The sequence below is a fragment of the Grammomys surdaster genome, unplaced genomic scaffold, assembly GCF_004785775.1.
Source record: "Grammomys surdaster isolate TR1022 unplaced genomic scaffold, NIH_TR_1.0 63, whole genome shotgun sequence".
In the NCBI taxonomy this organism is placed as follows: Eukaryota; Metazoa; Chordata; class Mammalia; order Rodentia; family Muridae; genus Grammomys; species Grammomys surdaster.
Genome location: NW_021604565.1, coordinates 94,669 through 115,307, shown reverse-complemented (window position 1 = coordinate 115,307; position 20,639 = coordinate 94,669). Strand labels below are relative to the sequence as shown.

The 20,639-nt window shown below is 39.6% G+C and overlaps 1 protein-coding gene across 1 annotated transcript; it reads left to right on the top strand.

Annotated features, from left to right (window-relative positions):
• Nucleotides 1–2,932: 2,932 nt before the first annotated feature.
• On the top strand, nt 2,933–17,589 carry LOC114621297 (carbonic anhydrase 2). Its single transcript, XM_028767530.1, has 7 exons — nt 2,933–3,431; nt 4,466–4,663; nt 11,119–11,237; nt 11,658–11,750; nt 12,768–12,830; nt 13,982–14,137; nt 16,812–17,589. The coding sequence occupies exons 1-7, from the start codon at nt 3,398–3,400 to the stop codon at nt 16,929–16,931; spliced, it is 783 nt and encodes a 260-aa protein (XP_028623363.1). The 5' UTR covers nt 2,933–3,397; the 3' UTR covers nt 16,932–17,589.
• The last annotated feature ends 3,050 nt before the right edge of the window (nt 17,590–20,639 follow it).

Below are 20,639 nucleotides of genomic sequence, written 5' to 3'. Positions count from 1 at the left end.
CTTAAACAGAAGACTTCTCCTTGGTACAGTGTTCAGAATGGTTCTTCGGACTGCAAGTCCTGCCTGGCTGATGCCAGCCACTACTTGTTTTCTTTTTCTTGATCCCAGTGACAAAGCTACAAACTGCCCCAGCCCACGGTAGATTTCATGAGACCCTAGGGAAGGGGGTTATGGAATGAAGGGACAAGAGACACAAAGAATTAGAGCAAGTCGAGGATTCTGAACAATCTCTCCAACTTTACTTTCAGGCTGCAGATTATAAAGATACAGCAAAACGGGAAGTTTAAGCAGGGGTCATTGCTTAGGGCTATCCCACTATTGAATCCTCACTGTCTAAGACCATGCAAAACCGGCTCCCAGGAAATACCAGAAGTTCTTTAAGTTCCTGGGACCTGAGACCAGCGAATGTCCTTTCTTAACCTTGTACTTTAACTGACTAGGTTTTCCAGAACAGCAGGTAATTTCATGAGGTTCTCTTAGAACAGCAGGTAATTTCATGGGTTTGGTTCGCGGCAACAAACTTTTGTGTTCTAGAAACTTCTTTGTACAGGCCTTTATACCGACTTCCTGTACTTGAGATATTCTGTTCCTGCTCATTCCTTATTGGCTCTTTAAGGGCCTCTTCTCCTGTGCTGTTCTACCTCATTCCTGGCTCATGTGCTTCACACTCGTTGGCACAGCTGGACTTCACTTTGCTTGTGTTTGCTTACTCTTCCCTACAACCTCCATATCCATTCGTCATGGACTCCAACTGGTATTGAGTTGACATGGCAGCAGCACTTGACAAAGTAGCACTTGAGATCTTGGGAAGTGAAGGGGTGTACCTTATATAGCCCCCCAAAATACTGAAAATATGGAGCACTTAGTAGGGGCTCAAGAAATACAATAGTAAAATGATAACTCATATTTAATAAGCTGTAATTGTTGGCATAATGTCAAACTGTTTTATATATGTTATGTCATTTAGTTTTCACTATGTTCTTAGAACATGAGTACCATTATTATCTTAGAATTATGGGTGACATGCTGAAATATATATATATATATATATATATATATATATATATATATATATTATGTTCTAAATATTTTTCATTCTTCCTACAAAGAAAATACAGACAGGTGGAAGCTCTCTCTCTTTGGCCAGATGTTTACTTTTTATGTCAGTTGCATTGTGTTTTGTACAGCCCTGTTTAAGACAAACTCTAAAGTCGTAATTTACTGATGGCTTCAGGTGGCAGGTGATTAATGTGCACTGAATTCTTAGGACAACTCTGGCTGGGTGTGTGATTATTCTCACTTCCCACATAAGCAACCAACAGCATATTGGTGTGGTGGGTTACAAACCAACAGTTAGTTTCGTAAGCTTAGAATACTGCATCGCAGACAGTAGGCTAGGGAGATGTCTACATATTGGACTCTAGGAGTCCTGTGGAGTGAATGGTTCTCAGTCTCCCCCCAAAAACTTAATACTTTAATGACTATGAAACTACCTACTTATTTCATTAATTATTGAATATATCATATATATTTCTTTGTAAATTATATTAACTAGCTGTAGTTAGGGTAAATCAAATGTTTTCTCATTTTGTTTGAAAATTTTGTTCTGATTTCTCTTAAAGACTTTTTATTATAATAGTTGGAACATGTTTTAGTAATTTTATATGCCTTTTATTTATTATGTTATATAATATGTATATGTTCATATGAATATACATACATATATATGTAAATTCCCCCCACCTTCTTGGTTAGAAAGAGGTACATTTCTTCCCTCTAAAAAGACAAGAACACATAAACACTGGTTTTATTTTTGAAAACCCAGTGTTACTCTCTGGCAGCCAGTGAATAATGACAGCCTGGAAGGGATGTGCCCAGCACAATAGAGCTAGACAGTGACTGATCCACACAACACTACAAAGCCATCTCCATCATGAAAACCTGGAAGAAAGAAAATTCCTACAACCTCTGTAATTTTAAAAGAAAATGAATATGAAATAGAATACCTGATATTTTCCTGACTGTCCAAAGGTGGGCAGGGGAGTCTGTCTAGGAGGAGCCTGGCTCCCAGTAAAAATTACCAGACACGATGAAGATTCCCATAGTTGCGACCAGACTGGGTGGGGTCTGAAGCCTTGAGAAGTGCTTAATCAAAATCTGTTTATTCCATGCTTGATGGTAATGGAACATTGTGCCTCACAGGAAACGAGAGACTGTTAGCAAATTATGTAGCTCTAGTGTCACAGAGGGAGGGACTGTTTGTGCACTGCACTTTGTAATGGTCCTAGAAACCTAAAAGTGTAATTGAAGATTCTTCATCAAAAATTTGCTTTGACATCAACCTGAAAAGTCTTGTATACAGAAGACCGTAATTTTCAGTCTTAAAATAAGAACAAGGAGATAGATATATGTGTGCATCATCTTTGTGTGGCACTGGCTGAAATAAAGGCACATGATGATTCTGAGAACACTTAAAAAGTAGTCAGATGTTAGTGTTAGTACTCAGTGTTAGGTGAAGAGAATTGTTTAAATAAAAATGCACAAAAAAAACATTGAGAGGCGTGTCCCTGGAACGCCCAAGGTCCCTGGAAAGTCATAGAGCTACCTTCCTTTTTTATTTTTATTTTTTAAAAGTTATTTTCATTAATCATTTTGGGAGTGGGGTGGTATAGGCATGCCAAATACAAATTTCTTTGCCAGAAAGAGAAAGTTCTCATCTCCTTGGAAGACATTTTAAAAACCCAATTCCAAAGAGCAAAGCGATTTGGGTTAATTTTTAGGGCAAGAAGGAAGCTAGAGGGCTCCTGGCGGCAAGGCCGGGTCGTCTTCCCACAGCCAGGCAGCAGGGGGCCCCCGCTTCCTGCTCTCGGCTCCGGGATCCCCGCTCCTGGCGCCTCCAGAACGCTCCCCGCCCAAGGTCAAACTCCACAGCCGCGTGCGTGCGGGCCGCGGCCGGGTGGCTGGCTGGGGGGCCGGCGCTGGGGTGCGGAGCCGCGCTGTGCGGGAGGTTGGCTAGGTGTGTGTTCACAATGGGGCTGAGGGGTAGGGGCGCTGGCCTGGGAGGCAGCGCCGCGCCCGGGCAAGCTGGAGAGCGCGCAGCTGCTGCAGAGCGGGTCGGACGCAGAAGCGGAGAGCAGCCGGAGGGTGCCCCGCCCCAACCAAGGTGCGGGGGCCCTGGAACACCGAGGCCTCCGCCTGTCACCTCTGTCTGTCACCTCCGTCCGCCACCTCCACCGTCTCCTCCCCTTGCTCAGGTCCACTCCGTCCCTCCCCTGAGCCGCCCAGAGCACCAAGTTGGCGGGAGCCTATAAAAGACGGACGGTGCGACCCGTGACACACACTGCAGCACCGCTAGACGGACGACAACTGCTGCTCTGCCCCAATCACTGGCCTGACCATGTCCCACCACTGGGGATACAGCAAGAGCAACGGTGAGTGCGGGAGCCGCGTGCTCCGGGCCGCGCGCTCCCGGTCTCGGCTCAGGCACCTGCCTCGCTCCGCAGATCCCCGAGCGCAGCTTCGATGCCGGGTCCCTCGCTCTGGGATGTCCCTGGCATCGGACTCAGGGCGCTGTTGAGAATCTGATCTCAAACTTGCTTGGTGGTGCACAGGGGCTGAGAGGGATAACCCAACGCAAGACCAGACGACAGTACCTATGGGGATCACCCAAGGCCAACCTAGGCAGCATCGGGCAAGGGTTATTACTAACATTTTAATTGTGGGTCACAGAAAGGTTAAGGCGAGCGAGCCCCTTGTACCCTTCGCATCGGTATCTGCTGAACTGTGGCTAAGATTCCCAGCGCACTTTGTTGTGGCATCTTCTGGAGCCCGTTTGGATCTAATTACTCTGGCTCCAGAATTTTCCATTCATCTCTCAACTTATAGAGGGTAAATCGTAGATACCTAGACTCCAGATCAAAGGCCTTAGTATATGAGGCCATCTGAGGGGAAAGGAAGGTGCACCTGGCTTGCGGTTGTGTGGGCTCCCTAGCAAAGAAAATTCTAAAGGAGGTGTCTGAGCTTGAGTTTTGGTCTATATGTCACCTAGTGTGGCAGCACGAGGTTCTCGGACCTGTTCATAATGCCTTTGAATCTATGTCTCAAACTCAAGAGGATTTATATCCGGTCTGACCACCTCGTTGTCGTAGTTCTGTCCAGTTTTAGTCACTGAATTTGAGTAAAAAAAGATCTCAGAAAGGTTAATGCTGGTCTGACAATGTTAAGAAATAAGATGTATATCGAGTCTAATTTTCGTGCTGGCATTCTGAGGTAGACTTGAAATATTATTACCTCATTTTACAAATAAAAGGACAGAGACACATTTTGTTTTTATAAACGTTACGTTAGTAAGTATCACCGCCGAATTTGGAACTGAGCGGACTGTGTCTAGAATCACCGGTGGCTCCCAGTGGCTGGTGTCCCCTTTCTCACAGCGATGACCTCATAGCTGTCTTCTCATCTCCAGGACCAGAGAACTGGCATAAGGACTTCCCCATTGCCAATGGAGACCGGCAATCCCCGGTGGACATTGACACGGCTACTGCCCAGCACGACCCTGACTTAAAGCCTCTGCTCATATCTTATGATAAAGCTGCTTCCAAGAGCATCGTCAACAACGGCCACTCCTTTAACGTTGAGTTTGATGACTCCCAGGACTGTTCAGGTCAGTGTTTAGGAAACAAAAGACATTTTAGCCAATAGTTATTTTCCACCTTAATGGAAAATACAGGAGCATGGGCAGGAGGTCCTGGGACTGCCACCACAGTTTGTGTCCAAAAGCTAAAATGTCACTCTGATTTTATTCATATGTCCTAGAAGTAGGCTAATTGCTGTGAGCCATCCTCAGGGGCTGTTTTCTTCCTTGTCAGACTGTCAGATATGTAGGGCATGAGGCAATGTGCATGTGGGAAGTCACAGAAAGCAAGTCAGGTCTTTAGCAATACAGAAAACAGGGAATTCGTGGAACTTCTAAACTTTTCAGAATCTCTTTAAAACATTTGTCCTCCTAGATGATAGCTATCTTCACAGGTATGTCTTAATGGGGACTGCCTTCAAGTCAGCAATGCAGAAAGTGATTACAATCTCAAGATTTAAAAGGTTGAAGTTCTCGGTAAACATTGTGTGTCAGGGTCGACATAGTGTGAATATATAAAGACATCAGTATCTCGTTAAAAAATTTACTCCACAAGTGACGATTTTTCAGAGTTGTTTAGATATGCTAAGGCAGCTCCTGAAAAAAAAAAATCCGATTACCATAATTTATTTGTAATAGGGCCTGTTGACAGTATGCTGGTGAATGGTTTTCTTCTTTATTTAGAAAATGGAGACCCAGTCCCATTTAGACACAGTGGCTGCCCTTATGGCTTGCTGGTTGATTTAATTGCCAGTGTCCTATTTTCCTGAATATTTTCCTTTGAAGGTCACTGAATGAAATGAGGCTGTAAACACACTGCTGGTGGTTTGGAGTAGAGGGTATATTAGAGGAAAAGGACAAAGACAGAGGAGACAGGTACGATTGCTGTCAGAGTTGGAGCTAATGACCATGCTAAATAACAGCACACTGTGTAATGTGTAATTAAAGTATTATAATCAGGTTGGCCATTATATTTCAACAGTAGCAGAGAAAACGCAAATACTTCAGTCAGAATTAACAGTTGAAGAAAGGTGGGTGGGTTTTAGAAAAAGATCTTTTGCAAAGAAGAAAGGGGGAGTGGAGATTAAAAAAAAAAAAAGTCTCTTCTTTCTCCAATGCAGGGGGTTTCAGAGCCTGTCAAGTCATCCAGGATTGGTCAGTTTGAAGGAAGCTAGGATAGTTGATTGGTCTAGAACTGTGTGTGACCAGAGTAGGCTTTAGAACTTGTTGAGCCTGTCCATGAGCAGGGCCTGCAACTGGGAGACTGAAATCTTACAGAGTCTTTGTTTTAAGCTGCCAGACTTTTCTCTCAAGTCATGATGGTGCCTTCAAAGTGGGCCATCCTGGAAATTTGCCGCCTTTGCTACCTAGCACCCTCCCTGTGTGCCTAACAGGGATTCTTTGTCACATCAGTTTACATTTCATAAACTAAGGGTCACGAGGGCAGGTGAGCCTGGTTTCTTTCAGGTGTCCTCAGAATCCAGCATATACTGAAAATATCTAAAAGAGAATATAGAAATATAGGCTCTGACTGTAACTTTGATACAAGCAAAAAGAATCTGTTCAAGGAACTGTGGGCTCTTGATTTGAGTTCCAAAAGGTCATTGAAATAGATTGCGGTAAGAATTCTCTGAAGGAGAGTCTGAGGCCTTACCACCAGACACAGACAACATGGGTGAGGGGGTTTTGAAGATAGGAATGTGGGCTCAGCTGGCACAAGTCAGGGTTCCAGAGCTTTTGGAGTCTAGGGTAAAGGAGCCGGTTTCATAGCTGGAGCCTGCAGCTAAGCCCTTGGAATTCCAGGCAGGGAAGTGGGTGAGGAGCAGGATGTGTGGTTGCTAATTTCTTTTGACTTAAACTGCCTTCCTTGGTGGGAAATCCTGGATTTAAAAATCTGCTAGCTAGAGATTCACAATGTCCTCAGTTGGGTGTCTATCAATATCTGTGAAAAGGAAAGGCTGTCACTTTGGTACTTGTAAACAATGATGTGGCAGTAGGAACTGTGGAGGCTTAGTAGTCAACATGATACTTCAGTAAAGGCTTTCCAAAGCAAATAAGGCTCATTCAGAGAAATAAAGGGTTTGGGTGTTTTGGATGAGACTCCAGCAAAGGGCTTTAGGAAACTCCAGAGGATTAAAGAGGGCACAGGATGTGTGTCTGTGTGCCCTAGATAGCAACAAGGTCTAAGAAAAAAAGGATCAGGAAAGGTTAGAGTTCTCCTTTGTCCACGAAAAAGACTCCTTTGTAATTTGGCCAGTATCTCCTATCTCTTTCAGCTACTTTGGTTAAACAAGAATCTAGAATGCATTAAAATATTAATATGAAAGGAAAACCCACTTACAAAATATGCTAAATACTAGTGTGTCACATGGAAATACGCTACTTAGGCTTTCTTTTTAAAAGATTCTTAGATTCTCAAAGGTTTAACAAATGAAAGTGATACTATAGTCAGCCCACAGCATGAAGAAAGAAAGGAAGGGAGAAAAAGAAAGAAGCAAGGAAGGCAGGAAGAAGGAAGGAAGGAAGGAAAGAATCACTTGCTGAGGCTGTCTTTGCAGCACTACTTTCTAACTAGCAGCTGTTTAAAAAGAGAATACAAGTAAGAATCTTCAGATGATAAATATTATCAATCTTTAGTTGTATGTACCATGTTTTTAAAAGCCAGTGCCATTTTTCTTTACATTTAAAGTCTAAAAGTAATTTATTTTGGTTACTTGATATTTTATTTCCAAAGTTAACATTTTAACAATGCTTTATTGAGTTATTTTTGCTCGTTTGTTTTAAGCATTTTTAGAGTTTTTCAAATTTTTTACTTTCTGCATTTAAATGCATCAGTCATTTATACCCCTCTACCCTCCCCCAACTCCCCACCCCAGCACTGAGACCTCAGCCTTCTAGAATTTACCATGAAGTCAGGCATTGCAATGTGTTCTGAATGTTATCTTACACCCAGACTTAAGTACCTGGTGGTAGAAACTGAGCTAGCTGGGTTTGGTGTTGTATTTATTTACTTGGAGGTAATTTTTTTTAAACATAGATTTAATAAGTTTTAGACTGAAGCTCACAATAAAGTTGTCAACATTCCTTTAAAGCCAATAATCTTAAATTAATGAAAAATTGCTAATACATTCTTTTAAAAAGTATTATTAAGGAAATAGCCTTCTCTGCTTGAGATGTTTTCTTGCCAGCTTTTTTCTGGTCCAATAGGAGTCTAAGCATTAACCATTCCTAACTTATTAACTCTTGGTGACAAGTTTAAACCTCTCTGCTTTATTGCAAAGTTAGGGAGGAGTGATGAGAGCAACGTTAGAGTTCTTGGGTCAGCACCCACGTCTCCTCTCAGTTAGCTCTCCTTTTAAAAACAGAAACACTGTTTATTTGTTTATCCTACTTCAAGAAGAAAGAAAGAGGCTGAGTGACTCCATCTGCCTTTGAAGCCGACCATTGTCTGGATAACATAATGGGGCTTTGTACCTGGGTTCTGTTGAACTTTCCAGGGACTTAATTTTGAAGCTCTAAATTTATCATCCACAAATGATCATAAACAACCAATGAAGGGTTTCCATGCACTTGGTTAGTGATGTTAGAACAATTATTAATACCTAGGACACGGACCAGAGTTTCCTAAGTACTCTGAGTGGTGAAATTTACTCCTAGAAAGTTTCAAGTTTAAACCTGTGTAATCCCTAAGTAGGTTGAACTAAAACTGCTGTACACTTTTGATTTTTAGCTGGTTAGAAGAAATGGAACATGGGCAACCCCTCTCAGATTGGTTTGCATGAATATAGTCCTAGGATTATTTGCTGTTGTCAATGCAAAAGTATGCATAATCTAATCAATACTAAAGATTGTAAGCATGAATTTTAGAATTTCAGAGAATTTGTGGAGCAAATGTTTCAGCTATTAACGTTTAAATCTTATCTGCAGAAAGTATTCATTTGTCTGAAAGGAAATTGCTAAAATATTTATTTATGGGCAACACATTGAGAGGATGTTTACTTGTAATTTGGGATTAAGGAAGATTTCTTACCTCAATGGTCTTCAGCTTGCTGTTCAAATAGATCTTAATAGTGACTAAAAAGAAAAATAGTAAAAAATAGTAAATTTTTAATAACTTTTATATGGGTTCCTAATTTGCTTCGGTAGTATAAAATCTTCTATCATAATGAAAATACAGCTTAATAATTTATTTAAGTCCAATATAAGAAGACATTATTACATACCGTTATATGGCATTTATATTGTATTTAACTGATCACAGATTATAACGATTAAAATTGAGACAAGTTTTGATATGAAACTTAAATTAAAATTTGAAAGTCCTCCTCCTATATCTGCCACCTGGTGGAACATGTTTCTATGGCACACTGAGAGCATGGACTCAGCCAAATGCCTGACCCACCACCAATGCCAGGATTTTTATACAGAATAACCATACAGCCAGTAATTTCTTGGTTTCATTATAAACTGAGACAGTTTTAAAAATGGTATATAGTAATCACAATGAATAGATGTACCTTGTAATATATTGTAGTCTATATTTAATCAAAGTGTTATAATTTTTATTTCTTAGACAAAAAGTAATACATGTTCCATCTATCTGAGATAAAAGAACTGTGTGATTATAACAAGGTTTTCTAAGCATAAAATCAACTCCATTCTCACAATTTTCTGAAACCAGAAATGCTGCTGTCTGTAGCAATTCAGTTCTAAAGATTTTATAATTTTTTTCTAATTACAATGGACTTCTAATGTGCGTAGCAACAGTTTTATTTTAATGTGAGCTAAAACAGCTGTCTAGTGTTAAAGATTACCAGTGGGTATGTTTAACCATTGAATCGTTCCTTTTGGTGTTCACAAAGCCTTTCAAAATAAAGGTGTATGTGGACTCAAAACATATTTGTACTTACAATATCCCCTAAACCAATTGAAAGATGATTGGATTTCAAGGACTGAAAGAACTAGTGGGAACATTTATTCACTTTACAATGTGAGATGATAGCTTGATTCTCTTCCCAGGGATAGCAGATGCTCTTACACTGGTAATGCCTAATTCTTAGGGTAGGTTCGCTGAACTGGAGTTGCTCCTTGGCTGGGCTAATGACTCTATAAATGACATTTTCTGTGTATGATCGGTCAATTGGTTGTGAGCATTGAAGAAGTAATGTACAGAAATTTTCCCTCATACTAAGTTGCTTTGTAAAGATGATTTCTTTGTTACACAGATATTATTAAGAAAAGTGTTCTTTCATTTCTGAGAAAACAAACAAAAAACCAAATAAACTAGTATGGGAAGCTGGGCTTAATTGTTTTCCCTGCTGATTCATCAGATAGATAAACACAGTAGCTTCTGTGCTTAAGGGACTTGATCTTAGCATAGTATATATACAAGTTCATATTTCTTCACATATGGGTAATATAACGCCATTTATGATTCATTCTTCCTGTTTTCTCTTGGCCTGTTGGAAGAGTCTGTAGCCAGTGATTGTATAGTTGCTGTGGAAAGGCTACACTGCATATCTCTCAGCCAGACTGACCCTTTACTTTGAATAGATGAACACGCCTTGCTACTGGCTAAACATATTTAAGTGAAATGAAGCAAATAATATTTATTGTACAGACTCTGTTCTATGCTTTACAAAGTCACCATGGAGTTAAGCTCATTATTTTATAGAATTATTGTCAAAGGCCAAAATATGTACCTGAAGTAACAGATGCTTTAATCCCAGTCTTAGGAAAATAAATTAGAAGAACTGAGTTACTTCTGAAAACATTTGACTATATTGTTTAAATATCATAGATACATACAAGTAAGGTAAAAGATTTAGTTGTTTACTTCTAAACAACTCTACCAAGGCACATGAATGGAGAAATTGAAGCATGTGGCTTCTATGATGATTTTTATTAATTAAAGACTACCTAATTCCAGGATAGAGAATCCAGGATAGTTCCTATACTTATAATTTTAGCTTGTGGGAAAAAAACAAAGCACCTTGAACTGTACATACAGATGATAGAGATGATACAGATGATTATTAGTGAAATAAATAACTGAATGCACACAGATTAGGAAGGACTAGTGGTTTGATACAAGTTTTCAGGGGACAAAGCCAGTTAGCCTAAGCATAGTTAAATTTTATAATATTTTGATTTTTTTCCCCAAATTCTGGTATTTGACTAGCAGCAAGTCAGGACAATCTTTGGGCCACAAAGAAAAGAGGCCCTTGGGTTCAAAGATCGATCGATCCACTAGTTCTTTCACTAATTGTAAATCTCCTCTCTCCAGATCTTTACCTATAGGAGACATACCAGTAATAAGCCCAGCAATGATGGGCAAGGCATCTATTGTCCATCAGTTAGCATATAGGAAAATAAAACAGTTGAAATATCTTTAATCAGCACTCTATTAATTTCTTTTCTGTGTGTGTATGCATGCATGCATGTGTGTGTGTGTTATGTTTTACATGCATGCATTATAATTCCAGTGCTGAAAGAAGGACCCCTCAGTGGCTGCTACAGATTGATCCAGTTTCACTTTCACTGGGGCTCATCTGATGGCCAGGGCTCTGAGCACACCGTGAACAAAACAAAGTATGCTGCAGAGGTAAGATCATTTTTTGTTTACAGGGAAACTTCTATTTAGCATTAATGTCCAAAGTTTTTTTATAAGTCCAGCCCATACTGAATGAACAAACTCTCTGCAAAGAATCTTCCATTGGTTTCTTAGGTGTTTTGTTATCATCCAGTTAAGGCTGCAAGAATAGCATTGAGTTTGTTTTACTATAAATCCATTAATAAAATCTGCCTTTTCTAAAAATTCTACATGTCCTTGTCTTAGCATTGCTCTTGAAGTTATAAGCTACTATAACCAGTATAACTAGAATTAAATCAAGTTTTGTTTAAAATTACCCACATTTTATCTATAATAACCGTTAGCTATAAAGGGAAGAGTAGTCATTAGGTAAGATCTGTTGGCTTGTATCCTGTGAATCATTTAATGTGGTTTTGTCTCCCATGACTTTAGCTTCACTTGGTTCACTGGAATACCAAATATGGGGATTTTGGAAAAGCTGTGCAGCAACCAGATGGATTGGCTGTTTTGGGTATTTTTTTGAAGGTTAGTTAATGGCCCAATCCCTTGTTTTTTTCTGTGTTTACGGTGATTGACTAGATAAAATATTTATAACAGGGAGAACATTCTACACGAATCAGAGGAAATGCTTCTTATGCTAAAGTATTTTCAAGTTGAATTCTCTCTCCATCTCTCCATGTTTTCCTTATGGATATCTGAGAGACATTTTGGGGTGTGTCACTTAGAAACCAGTTAGATATTAATGTGAAGAACAAACAAAGTTAAATTGAAGATGGCCAGTAGGATACAATTTGTTTAAATTGAACCTCAGTGAAGGTTGCTACTCTGTTTTTTTGGGATAGACAATGCTAAATTGAGATCAATTTCTGATGGAGTGGTTCTAGGACAAGACATCAATGTTGGCAAATTTCAGAAACTGTGGGATCTCAGAGTTCAGCCACCCCTAGCAAGTTGGAAAGGGGAGTATAGAACACTGTGGGATGGACGTTCATGAGTGTCCCATGCTGACGTGGAAGCTCTAGGAGCTCCTTAAGTCACTCAAAGGCAGCAGAAAGAAAAACATGCTAAAAGGGCTCAGGATATAATCCTGAGAAACTGCTAGTGTGAAGCTTTAAGGCACTTTAGAGTATGGTTACAGGTGATTGAAAAGAAACAGGAGTCAAGAGACTTCTAGGAAGACTAGAGAGTGGGGGGTGGGGAGCAGGAAGAGAGTGTATGTAGGAGGGTAGGCGAGAGTCTGAGCTCCTCAAAGGCTTCCACTGAGAGATCTTGTTCCTTCAGCTTAGTGGTTGGAGGAGACAGGACATCGAGCAGGCTAATTCAAGGGAGTGAGTTACAGAGACAGAAGCTGAGGTGGGTTAAAGACACAGTAACAGCTGCCTAAAAATGTTTTGACAGTATATACAAGCCACAAATGTTTAAGGGATAGACATGTTTTTCTTGTTGTTCTTCATTGAGTAATTTTTGATAGTATTGTTCAAATCAAAATTGTTATGGTGCCAGTTGACTCATAAGGCCTTATAAACCCCTACATTTCTGCAGATTGGACCTGCCTCACAAGGCCTTCAGAAAATTCTTGAAGCACTGCATTCCATTAAAACAAAGGTAACTCTTTTAATACTCGTGATTTTAAAAAACTTCCTTTGATCAGAATGAATAGTCTTGTTGATGACATAGTGTTTAGATGAATAGTTTACTGAAGGTAAATAGTTGCTTATGTGTAATGATTTATTTTTCTTTCTGCAAAAGTAGATTCTAATTCTGGTAAATAGTGTAGTTTGCAATGATTTGCTATTAGAAGCATACATATACAAGAACCAGAGAACATCAAAGAACCAGAAACATCCTCTGTACAAACCACTCAATGATTCATATAGACAGTGCTTGTAAGAAGCTTGCTGTGTTATGATTACTATGTTAATCCAAGATGTGTGGGATGGACAAAGGCCTGCTCCATGGAAATTCATATTTGATGTCCTGAGTTTATTCATTCTGTGCCTAAATCTTCTGTGCAGCAGTGATGTGCTGAGGCTTTTGGGTATCCTCTTGCAATGACTGCTCATCTGGCAGGCTGGCTGCACAAGGCTCATCTTCAAACTGATATACCACCCAGCTTATTAAATGTACATCTTTGCACTTATCATTCCCCTCGTTGAATCACAAGTGATAACTTTGATGATGCATTTTCCATATGGTCCTATTCTCTCTCCTGATTGCTAATTATGTCTAGTTTTGTTTATTTATTCTTATCATACATTGCTTCATTTTGCAGTGACCTTATAAAGAATAGAATGGTGCGAAATCTCACATTTCCACCAACAGCTACTGCTTTGAAAGTGCTGTGTCCAGAGCTGAATACTATATTTTAATTGTAATGGATCTGTGAAATATCACTGCAAAATTATCACCTTGTTATCAAAGATCCTACATTTCTGTTATTGTGATCTAATTATATTTACCATTTTAGTGGTAAGGATATAGCTTTAAATTCAATATGTAATCAGCTAAGTGCACTGAAAAAAACCTAAGGAATTATTTTGATGACAAGATCAAACATAATAAGTAATTTTCATGCTTTCACTTGAAAATCTATATTTCCAAGCAAAATGTCTAGTGCTAGTTCTCTTCATTTTGTTTGTCAATAAACTTGAAATCCTGCACAAAAGCCTTGCAATAAGGACTGACTAGACCTGTGAATGATAGTCTTTCCTACTGTGGATCTGGTGCTGACTGTTTTCTGTGTCTTTGCCCTTCAGGGTAAACGTGCAGACTTTGCTAACTTCGATCCTTGCTCCCTTCTTCCTGGAAACTTGGACTACTGGACATATCCTGGCTCTCTGACCACTCCACCTCTGCTGGAATGTGTGACCTGGATTGTGCTCAAGGAACCCATTACTGTCAGCAGTGAGCAGGTTGTTTTTCTAAGGAGTGTTCTCTGTTAGTGGAGGCAGAAAGGCTTCTCTTCCCAGTCAGGCCTGGGATTTAATCCTCCTGTGATGTCTTACCCTGTGGCTGTTGTCACAGAGTTCTTGGCAGTTAGTAACTATTTGCTGGTATTATCCAGCACCTTTGGCAGTGTTTAGATAGGTTGTTTAATCTGTGAAAGTGTTGGTTATTGTGAGGATTATATGAGAATGATATCTGTTTATTAGCTTATTCCTTTTTAAAAGCTAGGAGGAAATAGAAGCATTGAAAAACAAGATTTCATGTTGAAAGTTATATAGATATCAGTGATAATTCCCAGCCTCCTGCTCACTGACATAAGAGATTAGCTCAGTCTTGTGAATGTGAGATGCACTTCTGAATCCTGACAGTCCTCCTGACTTCCTTAGCATAAAGCCAAAATGTGGAAAATGGACATTTCTCAGGAATCTCAAAAGGCAGATCCAGGCAATATAACAGAAAGCTGTAGCCAGTTTTGAAGTGACAATTATTTGAGTACCTGTGTAATTTAAACCTGAAAATTTTTGGAATCATGAACGTTCAGACCTGTAATATGCAAGAAAGGTCACATTGGCAGAGTTTATTTCACTGTCTGGAATTTGCCAATAAAAACTATAAGCACAGGAAACTGGAAGTGATTCCATGAAGTTCCTTGGGGAGCACCAGTTGTGGCTGAGAACATATTTACTTTCTGTGCTCTCTGATAGAATTTTAATGTGTTAATGATAAAAATAATTCACACTTGTCCTTTGAGGAAATCAATATACAACTAGAAACTCAGATGTAATGTAATCAAAGTGGGCTACAAAATGGTTTGCTTGCCTGATATCTGGCTTGAAAATAAAACTGGGAATTTTAACAGTTGAGTAAGGACCGTGAGGTAGCAGGAGGAAAAGATGGAAAATGCCACTTCTTCTTGTAGATGGGATGCTTGAGATACGGTGCAAAACGCCCGCATTCCTTTCATTTCTCCACTAAGAACAACTTAGATATTTCAAAGCCTTTTGTCACTAGTGGCTTTGATAGGTAGATTTATTGCCGGCACACACTCTAGTGCCAAATGCTACGGACAATGAGTTTTCCCTTTACTCTAGAAAATGGTGTGAAACTACACATATGAATTGCCTGTTTTGTCGAGATCCCATAGAGCGTATGGTACATAGAATCTAGAGCTCTTATGTACAGCTCAGAGCCACAGCTCTGGTTTCTCCTCTGAGATTCCCTTTGTTTTGCTATGCTTCTTGGCTCTCTTCAACCTAAGTGGCTGAAAAACTCTTGAGCATCATATCCAGGCACACCCACCTCTGAGGCGCCCCCACTGACTTCCTAGGAACACAGAAGTCTTCCTTGTTTTAAAGATCAGAGATGCACAACAAATTGTGCCACCATGCTGACTAGCATTGTGCTCCTTGCTCATTTCTAAGTCAGACTTCTGCAAGAGAAAGTGTCAGCATGAAAGATTAAAACTTATTGGGGTTACCTATTGTGATGTACTTTGTCTTCTCTTAGACAGAAAACTGATATTAGTTTAAGAGAAAATGTGAGGGCTGGGAGTTTTTCACAGATGAATAAACAATCTGTTGTATTCTGATACCTTATGTCTCTATACACAGCCTTGTCTCTGATCCTAAAATGATGGGTCAGTGGTATTGACATTTGAATATAATGTGGGTGACAGAAAGGTACTACAATGGAACTATCTATATCAACTGATCAAAGTGTTTTAGTACTGAGAAGTGGCTCAGTCAGTCTGTAAAGAACTTGTCTTAGAAACACTAAGACATGGGTTCAAACTCCAGAGATCATGTGACAATGCTGGGTATACTCATATTAATTTGTAATCCTAATGTTAGGAGAGGGAGGACTGATGGATTTTTAGAGCCCACAAGCTAACCAGCCTCTCCTACTTGGCAAGCTCCAGGACAATGAAAGACCATCTTTGAAAAAAACAAATGGCTAGCACTTACGGAACAATATTCGAGACTGATCACTGGCCTCCACGTATGTGTAAGCGCATACATGTGCACATATATCCACAAACACATTAACACGCACACACAGTGATCTGGTGCGTGTTATAGCAGGACTTTCCACATTTGAATCTGCCCATGTTTTTATTAAACCAGGACACTAGAACCGACTCAAAGGAGGAAAAAACACATCGGTTACCAGACTCAGCTATGCAACCTTAGGGTCTAAATATCTAAGTCCATTCAGTCTCCCATTCTTCCTGGGAGCAAGTAGGCCATCTCCTTTACCCACTCCAACACTTGATGTACATTGTCTTCTCTGATAGAAAACAAAACTTTTTAAAACTTCACATTGCTTTACATGTCATAGGTATGTCCAGATTTTTGTGTGATTTAAAAGGAAAGCAAGAAAAGATAGCTCATGAAAATTTTTATTTAAAGAAAGACTGCAGTGGCTTTTTGTATTTTATGTAAATAGATTTCTCATGTGGAGGCTGCATTTAACTGCTTTTTTTTTTTTTCTTTTCCTTTCTTGTCTACCTCTGCCTCCCAAGTGCTGGGATCAAAGGTGTGCACCACCCAGTTTTGGAGGCAGAATTTAAATCTAAAACATGCCTCTTTAAGTATGTAGTATTGTGAAACTAATTTTTTAAAATTACATTTTGTGTTTTAGATGTCTCATTTCCGTAGTCTGAACTTCAACTCAGAGGGGGAGCCTGAAGAACTGATGGTGGACAACTGGCGTCCAGCTCAGCCGCTGAAGAACAGAAAGATCAAAGCGTCCTTTAAATAAAATGACCCTGCAGCCAAGGTCCAAAAAGCACTGTAGCTGAGCACAGTTCCACCTTGGTGATTCAGATCCTGACTTCGCATCTGGTATCGTAGGCCTTTTACCTCTCACCCATTGTGCTAACTAATAAAATGTGACAAGCAAGACCCAGGTGTCTCATATGGTGGTAGCATGGTGGCAGACTGGTGGTTCACTTAGGGCATCCTTTCTCAGCCATAGCAATGCAAAGAACAGACATGGCCTCTTGCTTCTCTTCACAGCCATAGAATAATGAGTACTCAGGCATGTTTGTTAAAATGGTATTTTTAAAACCATATGAAGGTAGAATGATTGATTACAAGTCCACATCATGAGACAAACTGAGGTAATTTAGGCAAATCAGGTAAAACAATCATAGTTTTATGATTATAAATTAGATGAATGTTCACTCTTCTAAGATCTTATATTAAAGAAAAAACTTTTTAAAAGCTTATATATTTGTAGCAAAGTTATTCTTAAATATGAATTATGTTGTAACTTAGTGACTTTTGATTTCTAGAGGTGTAAATGAAGACGTAAAAATTGATATAGTTGTGATACAGAGTATATTTCCCTTCAGATAACATACCATCAAATGGATCATGTATTTTAGATATATTCTCTAATAAAATTCAGAAATCTATTCTGTGTGCCTTATTGTCTGTGCCACAGGGACAGAAATGGGTGAACAAATGCCTGCATACAGGGTTCATGTCAATTAATTATTGATAGTCAGCCATTACAACAGGCTTACAGTTGAAGCAAACCCTGCAGCCATGTGCTCACTGATTACCAGTGGTGCTTTCTGAGCACTGGTCTGATCCTATAAGATTCCTGTGAAACTCATTCAAAAAGAGAGTCAGGACTGATGGGGCCACAAAGGGAGAGGCTTCTTCCCCAAATGCTCCTCCATAACATTTTCCCTTGTTACATGCCCAAAGTCAGGGGAGAGGGATCAACTAACCATAGACTCAAAATCTCTGCATCTGTGAGCCAAGAAAACTTTTCTTTTAAAGTTGCATGTCAGACATTTTGTTATATATAAGGCTAATTACCAGACAGCTTCATTGCTTTTTAGTAAGTAGGCTGTTTGTTTTATAGAATGAGACAAAAATGAGCTGATAGTTCTGAAACTGAAAGATCCATTTTCCACAAATAGAAAACTACACAATTTATTTTTGATGCCTGGCCATGCTGCCTTCAGGCTGCAAATTGCTCCACCCACTAACCATTAAGGGATATTCTGTAGAACCTCAAGGTGTGACATCAGAAAGTAAGGACTTACCTCAGATATTAGAGAAGACTGTAGGAAGGATTAGGAATAGAGGTCATTTTTCCTGAAGAGGAGCAAGGTTACATATGAAAAATGTCTTGCACAGTTCAGGTAGCCTTGCACCCTCTGGGCAAGGCCAGAGATCTTGAGAGTTTTCCATCCACATCTGTCTTTTGTAAGAAGGTTGCTTCTTGGAGAAGTTATGGATCCCAGTTTTAGCACGTGGTTCTGACTTATTTGATAGAAAGCACTGCCTTCTGAAAAGTACTGTCCAGTCTTTGTTTCCACAGTCACTGGATCTCTCTTCGTCTCCCACATTCCCAGTTCCTAAAAACTTTGAAGTCTGTATGCTTCATGACTCAAAGTCAACCCTCAGAAATGTCATTTGGGGCCAGAGACCTGAACACTGGATGCAAAATTTCAAACAAGTATACACACATACATACACACACACACACACACACACACACACACACACACACACACACAGAGTGTGGTGGCAAAATGTGTATTCATTGACATGCAAGATTTTATATAGTACATGGATCTATTCGTGACAACTGGTTTCTTCAAGGGCAATGTAGTAAGGTTTACCCCTTCCTTATCATATTCTACAAGCAAGACAGAGCAGTATTTGCTGGAGGTATCAGAAAGTAGTGTACATTTACCCACATATGTACAATACTGTGGTTCAAACTTCTCACCCACAGCCTCCTTTTTCCTCAGGAACTCTGAACCTATCCTTACTATTTTACTTAGCTTGGTCTCATTTTTATCTATTTGTAACACATAGCCATTGCTTTAGTTCCACCTCTTCAGCTACATCTCACCTATGTATACACCTATGTGTACTCAAACTTACATGCTCCTGCACACTTACATCATTCAGGAGCACATGCATACATGTACACATGTATATATAGTGTGTGTCATTCAAGCAAACTATGCAAGTTCTTATGCTTTCAAATCAAGACTATTCATCTTGATGATAGTTACAATATATATTTTTCTTATTATTTATCATTTAAAATTCTTTTCCTACACATCTATAACTTGTCATATATGGAATACAATGAAATAAAATTATTGAATTTTAGAGTTGAAGCTTTGATGCCATAAGAATTAGTGTTTGTATTCCCTTTATGGTACCTACGACATGTGACAGGTCCAGGTCTCCCTGTCCAATTTTATCAAATCATAATGATACCCATTTCTTTTCTAAGCAGCTGGTGTTAGCCACCAAAATACAATACCAAGATTGTCTGGACATCTTTACAAAGGAGATTTGAGGATATGAAAAGGACCAGACTAAGCCCAGAAGAAAAAGATTCAACTAGACCCCTCAAAGATTGTTGAATGCATAGATTTTTAGAGTATTTATTTTTGAAATTATACTATTTCTCCCTTCCCTTCCATCTCTCCAAATCCTTCCATGTATACTCCCCTGTACTCTCTTCCAAAATTGTGGTTTCTTTTATTAATTGGTGTGTGTGTGTGTGTGTCTCTAAATACATAAATACAACTTTTTCAGTCTCTATAATGTCATCTGTACAACCTTAAGTGAGGATCACATGAGCTTTTATTTGTGTGACCTCTGTGTAGTTAAGTAGCAGCTTGTATGGGATTGGTTTAGCCAGGTTGCAATGCTGGGATCCTGGGCACTATGATTACTTAAATGTGTGACTAGGAAAGATATTAGACTGTCTGGGGCTTCAGTGTTTCCATCCTCTAAGGGAATATAATAAAGGGATTCTCACAAAAGTTGGTTTGAGGATATAAAAAAAGGCAATCTGAGTAAAATTCTTAATTTAATTTTTCCCTTTATAATCTGCTTGAAGCCCCCTCCTTCTTTTCCCAGTCCCATTCTCATACCCCCTCTTCTATTCCCCCATTTTTTTTAACCTTCAGAGAATGAGAGGCCTCCAATGAGTACTAAGTCACCCTGAAACATCAAGTCATAGCAGGGCTAGGCACATCCTTTCCCATTGAGGCTAGCCAAGGTCAGCTATGGATTGGGGAACCAAAGGCAGGCAACAGAGTCAGAGACAACCCCCACTCTAATTCTTAGGGAACCCCCATCAATAACAAGCTGCAGATCTGTTACATATGTGTAGGGGGCCTCAGTCCAGCCAATGTGTGGTTGTTGGTTCAGCCTCTGTGAGCCCTCCTGGGCCCAGGTTAGTTTACTCTGTAGGTTTTCTTATGGTGTCCTTGACCTTTCTCAATCCTCTCAATCCTTCACTCTACTCTTTCACAGGTCTCTCTGAACTCTGCATATTGTTTGACTGCAGGTCTTTGCATCTGTTTCCATCAGCTGCAGTAGAGGGAGAGGCACTACAATCCCACAAAACATTCTACCCAAAATTTGTCCTGCCTACAAGTAGTTCGGGGCTAAAAAAATGGAACTAAGATGAAGGAAA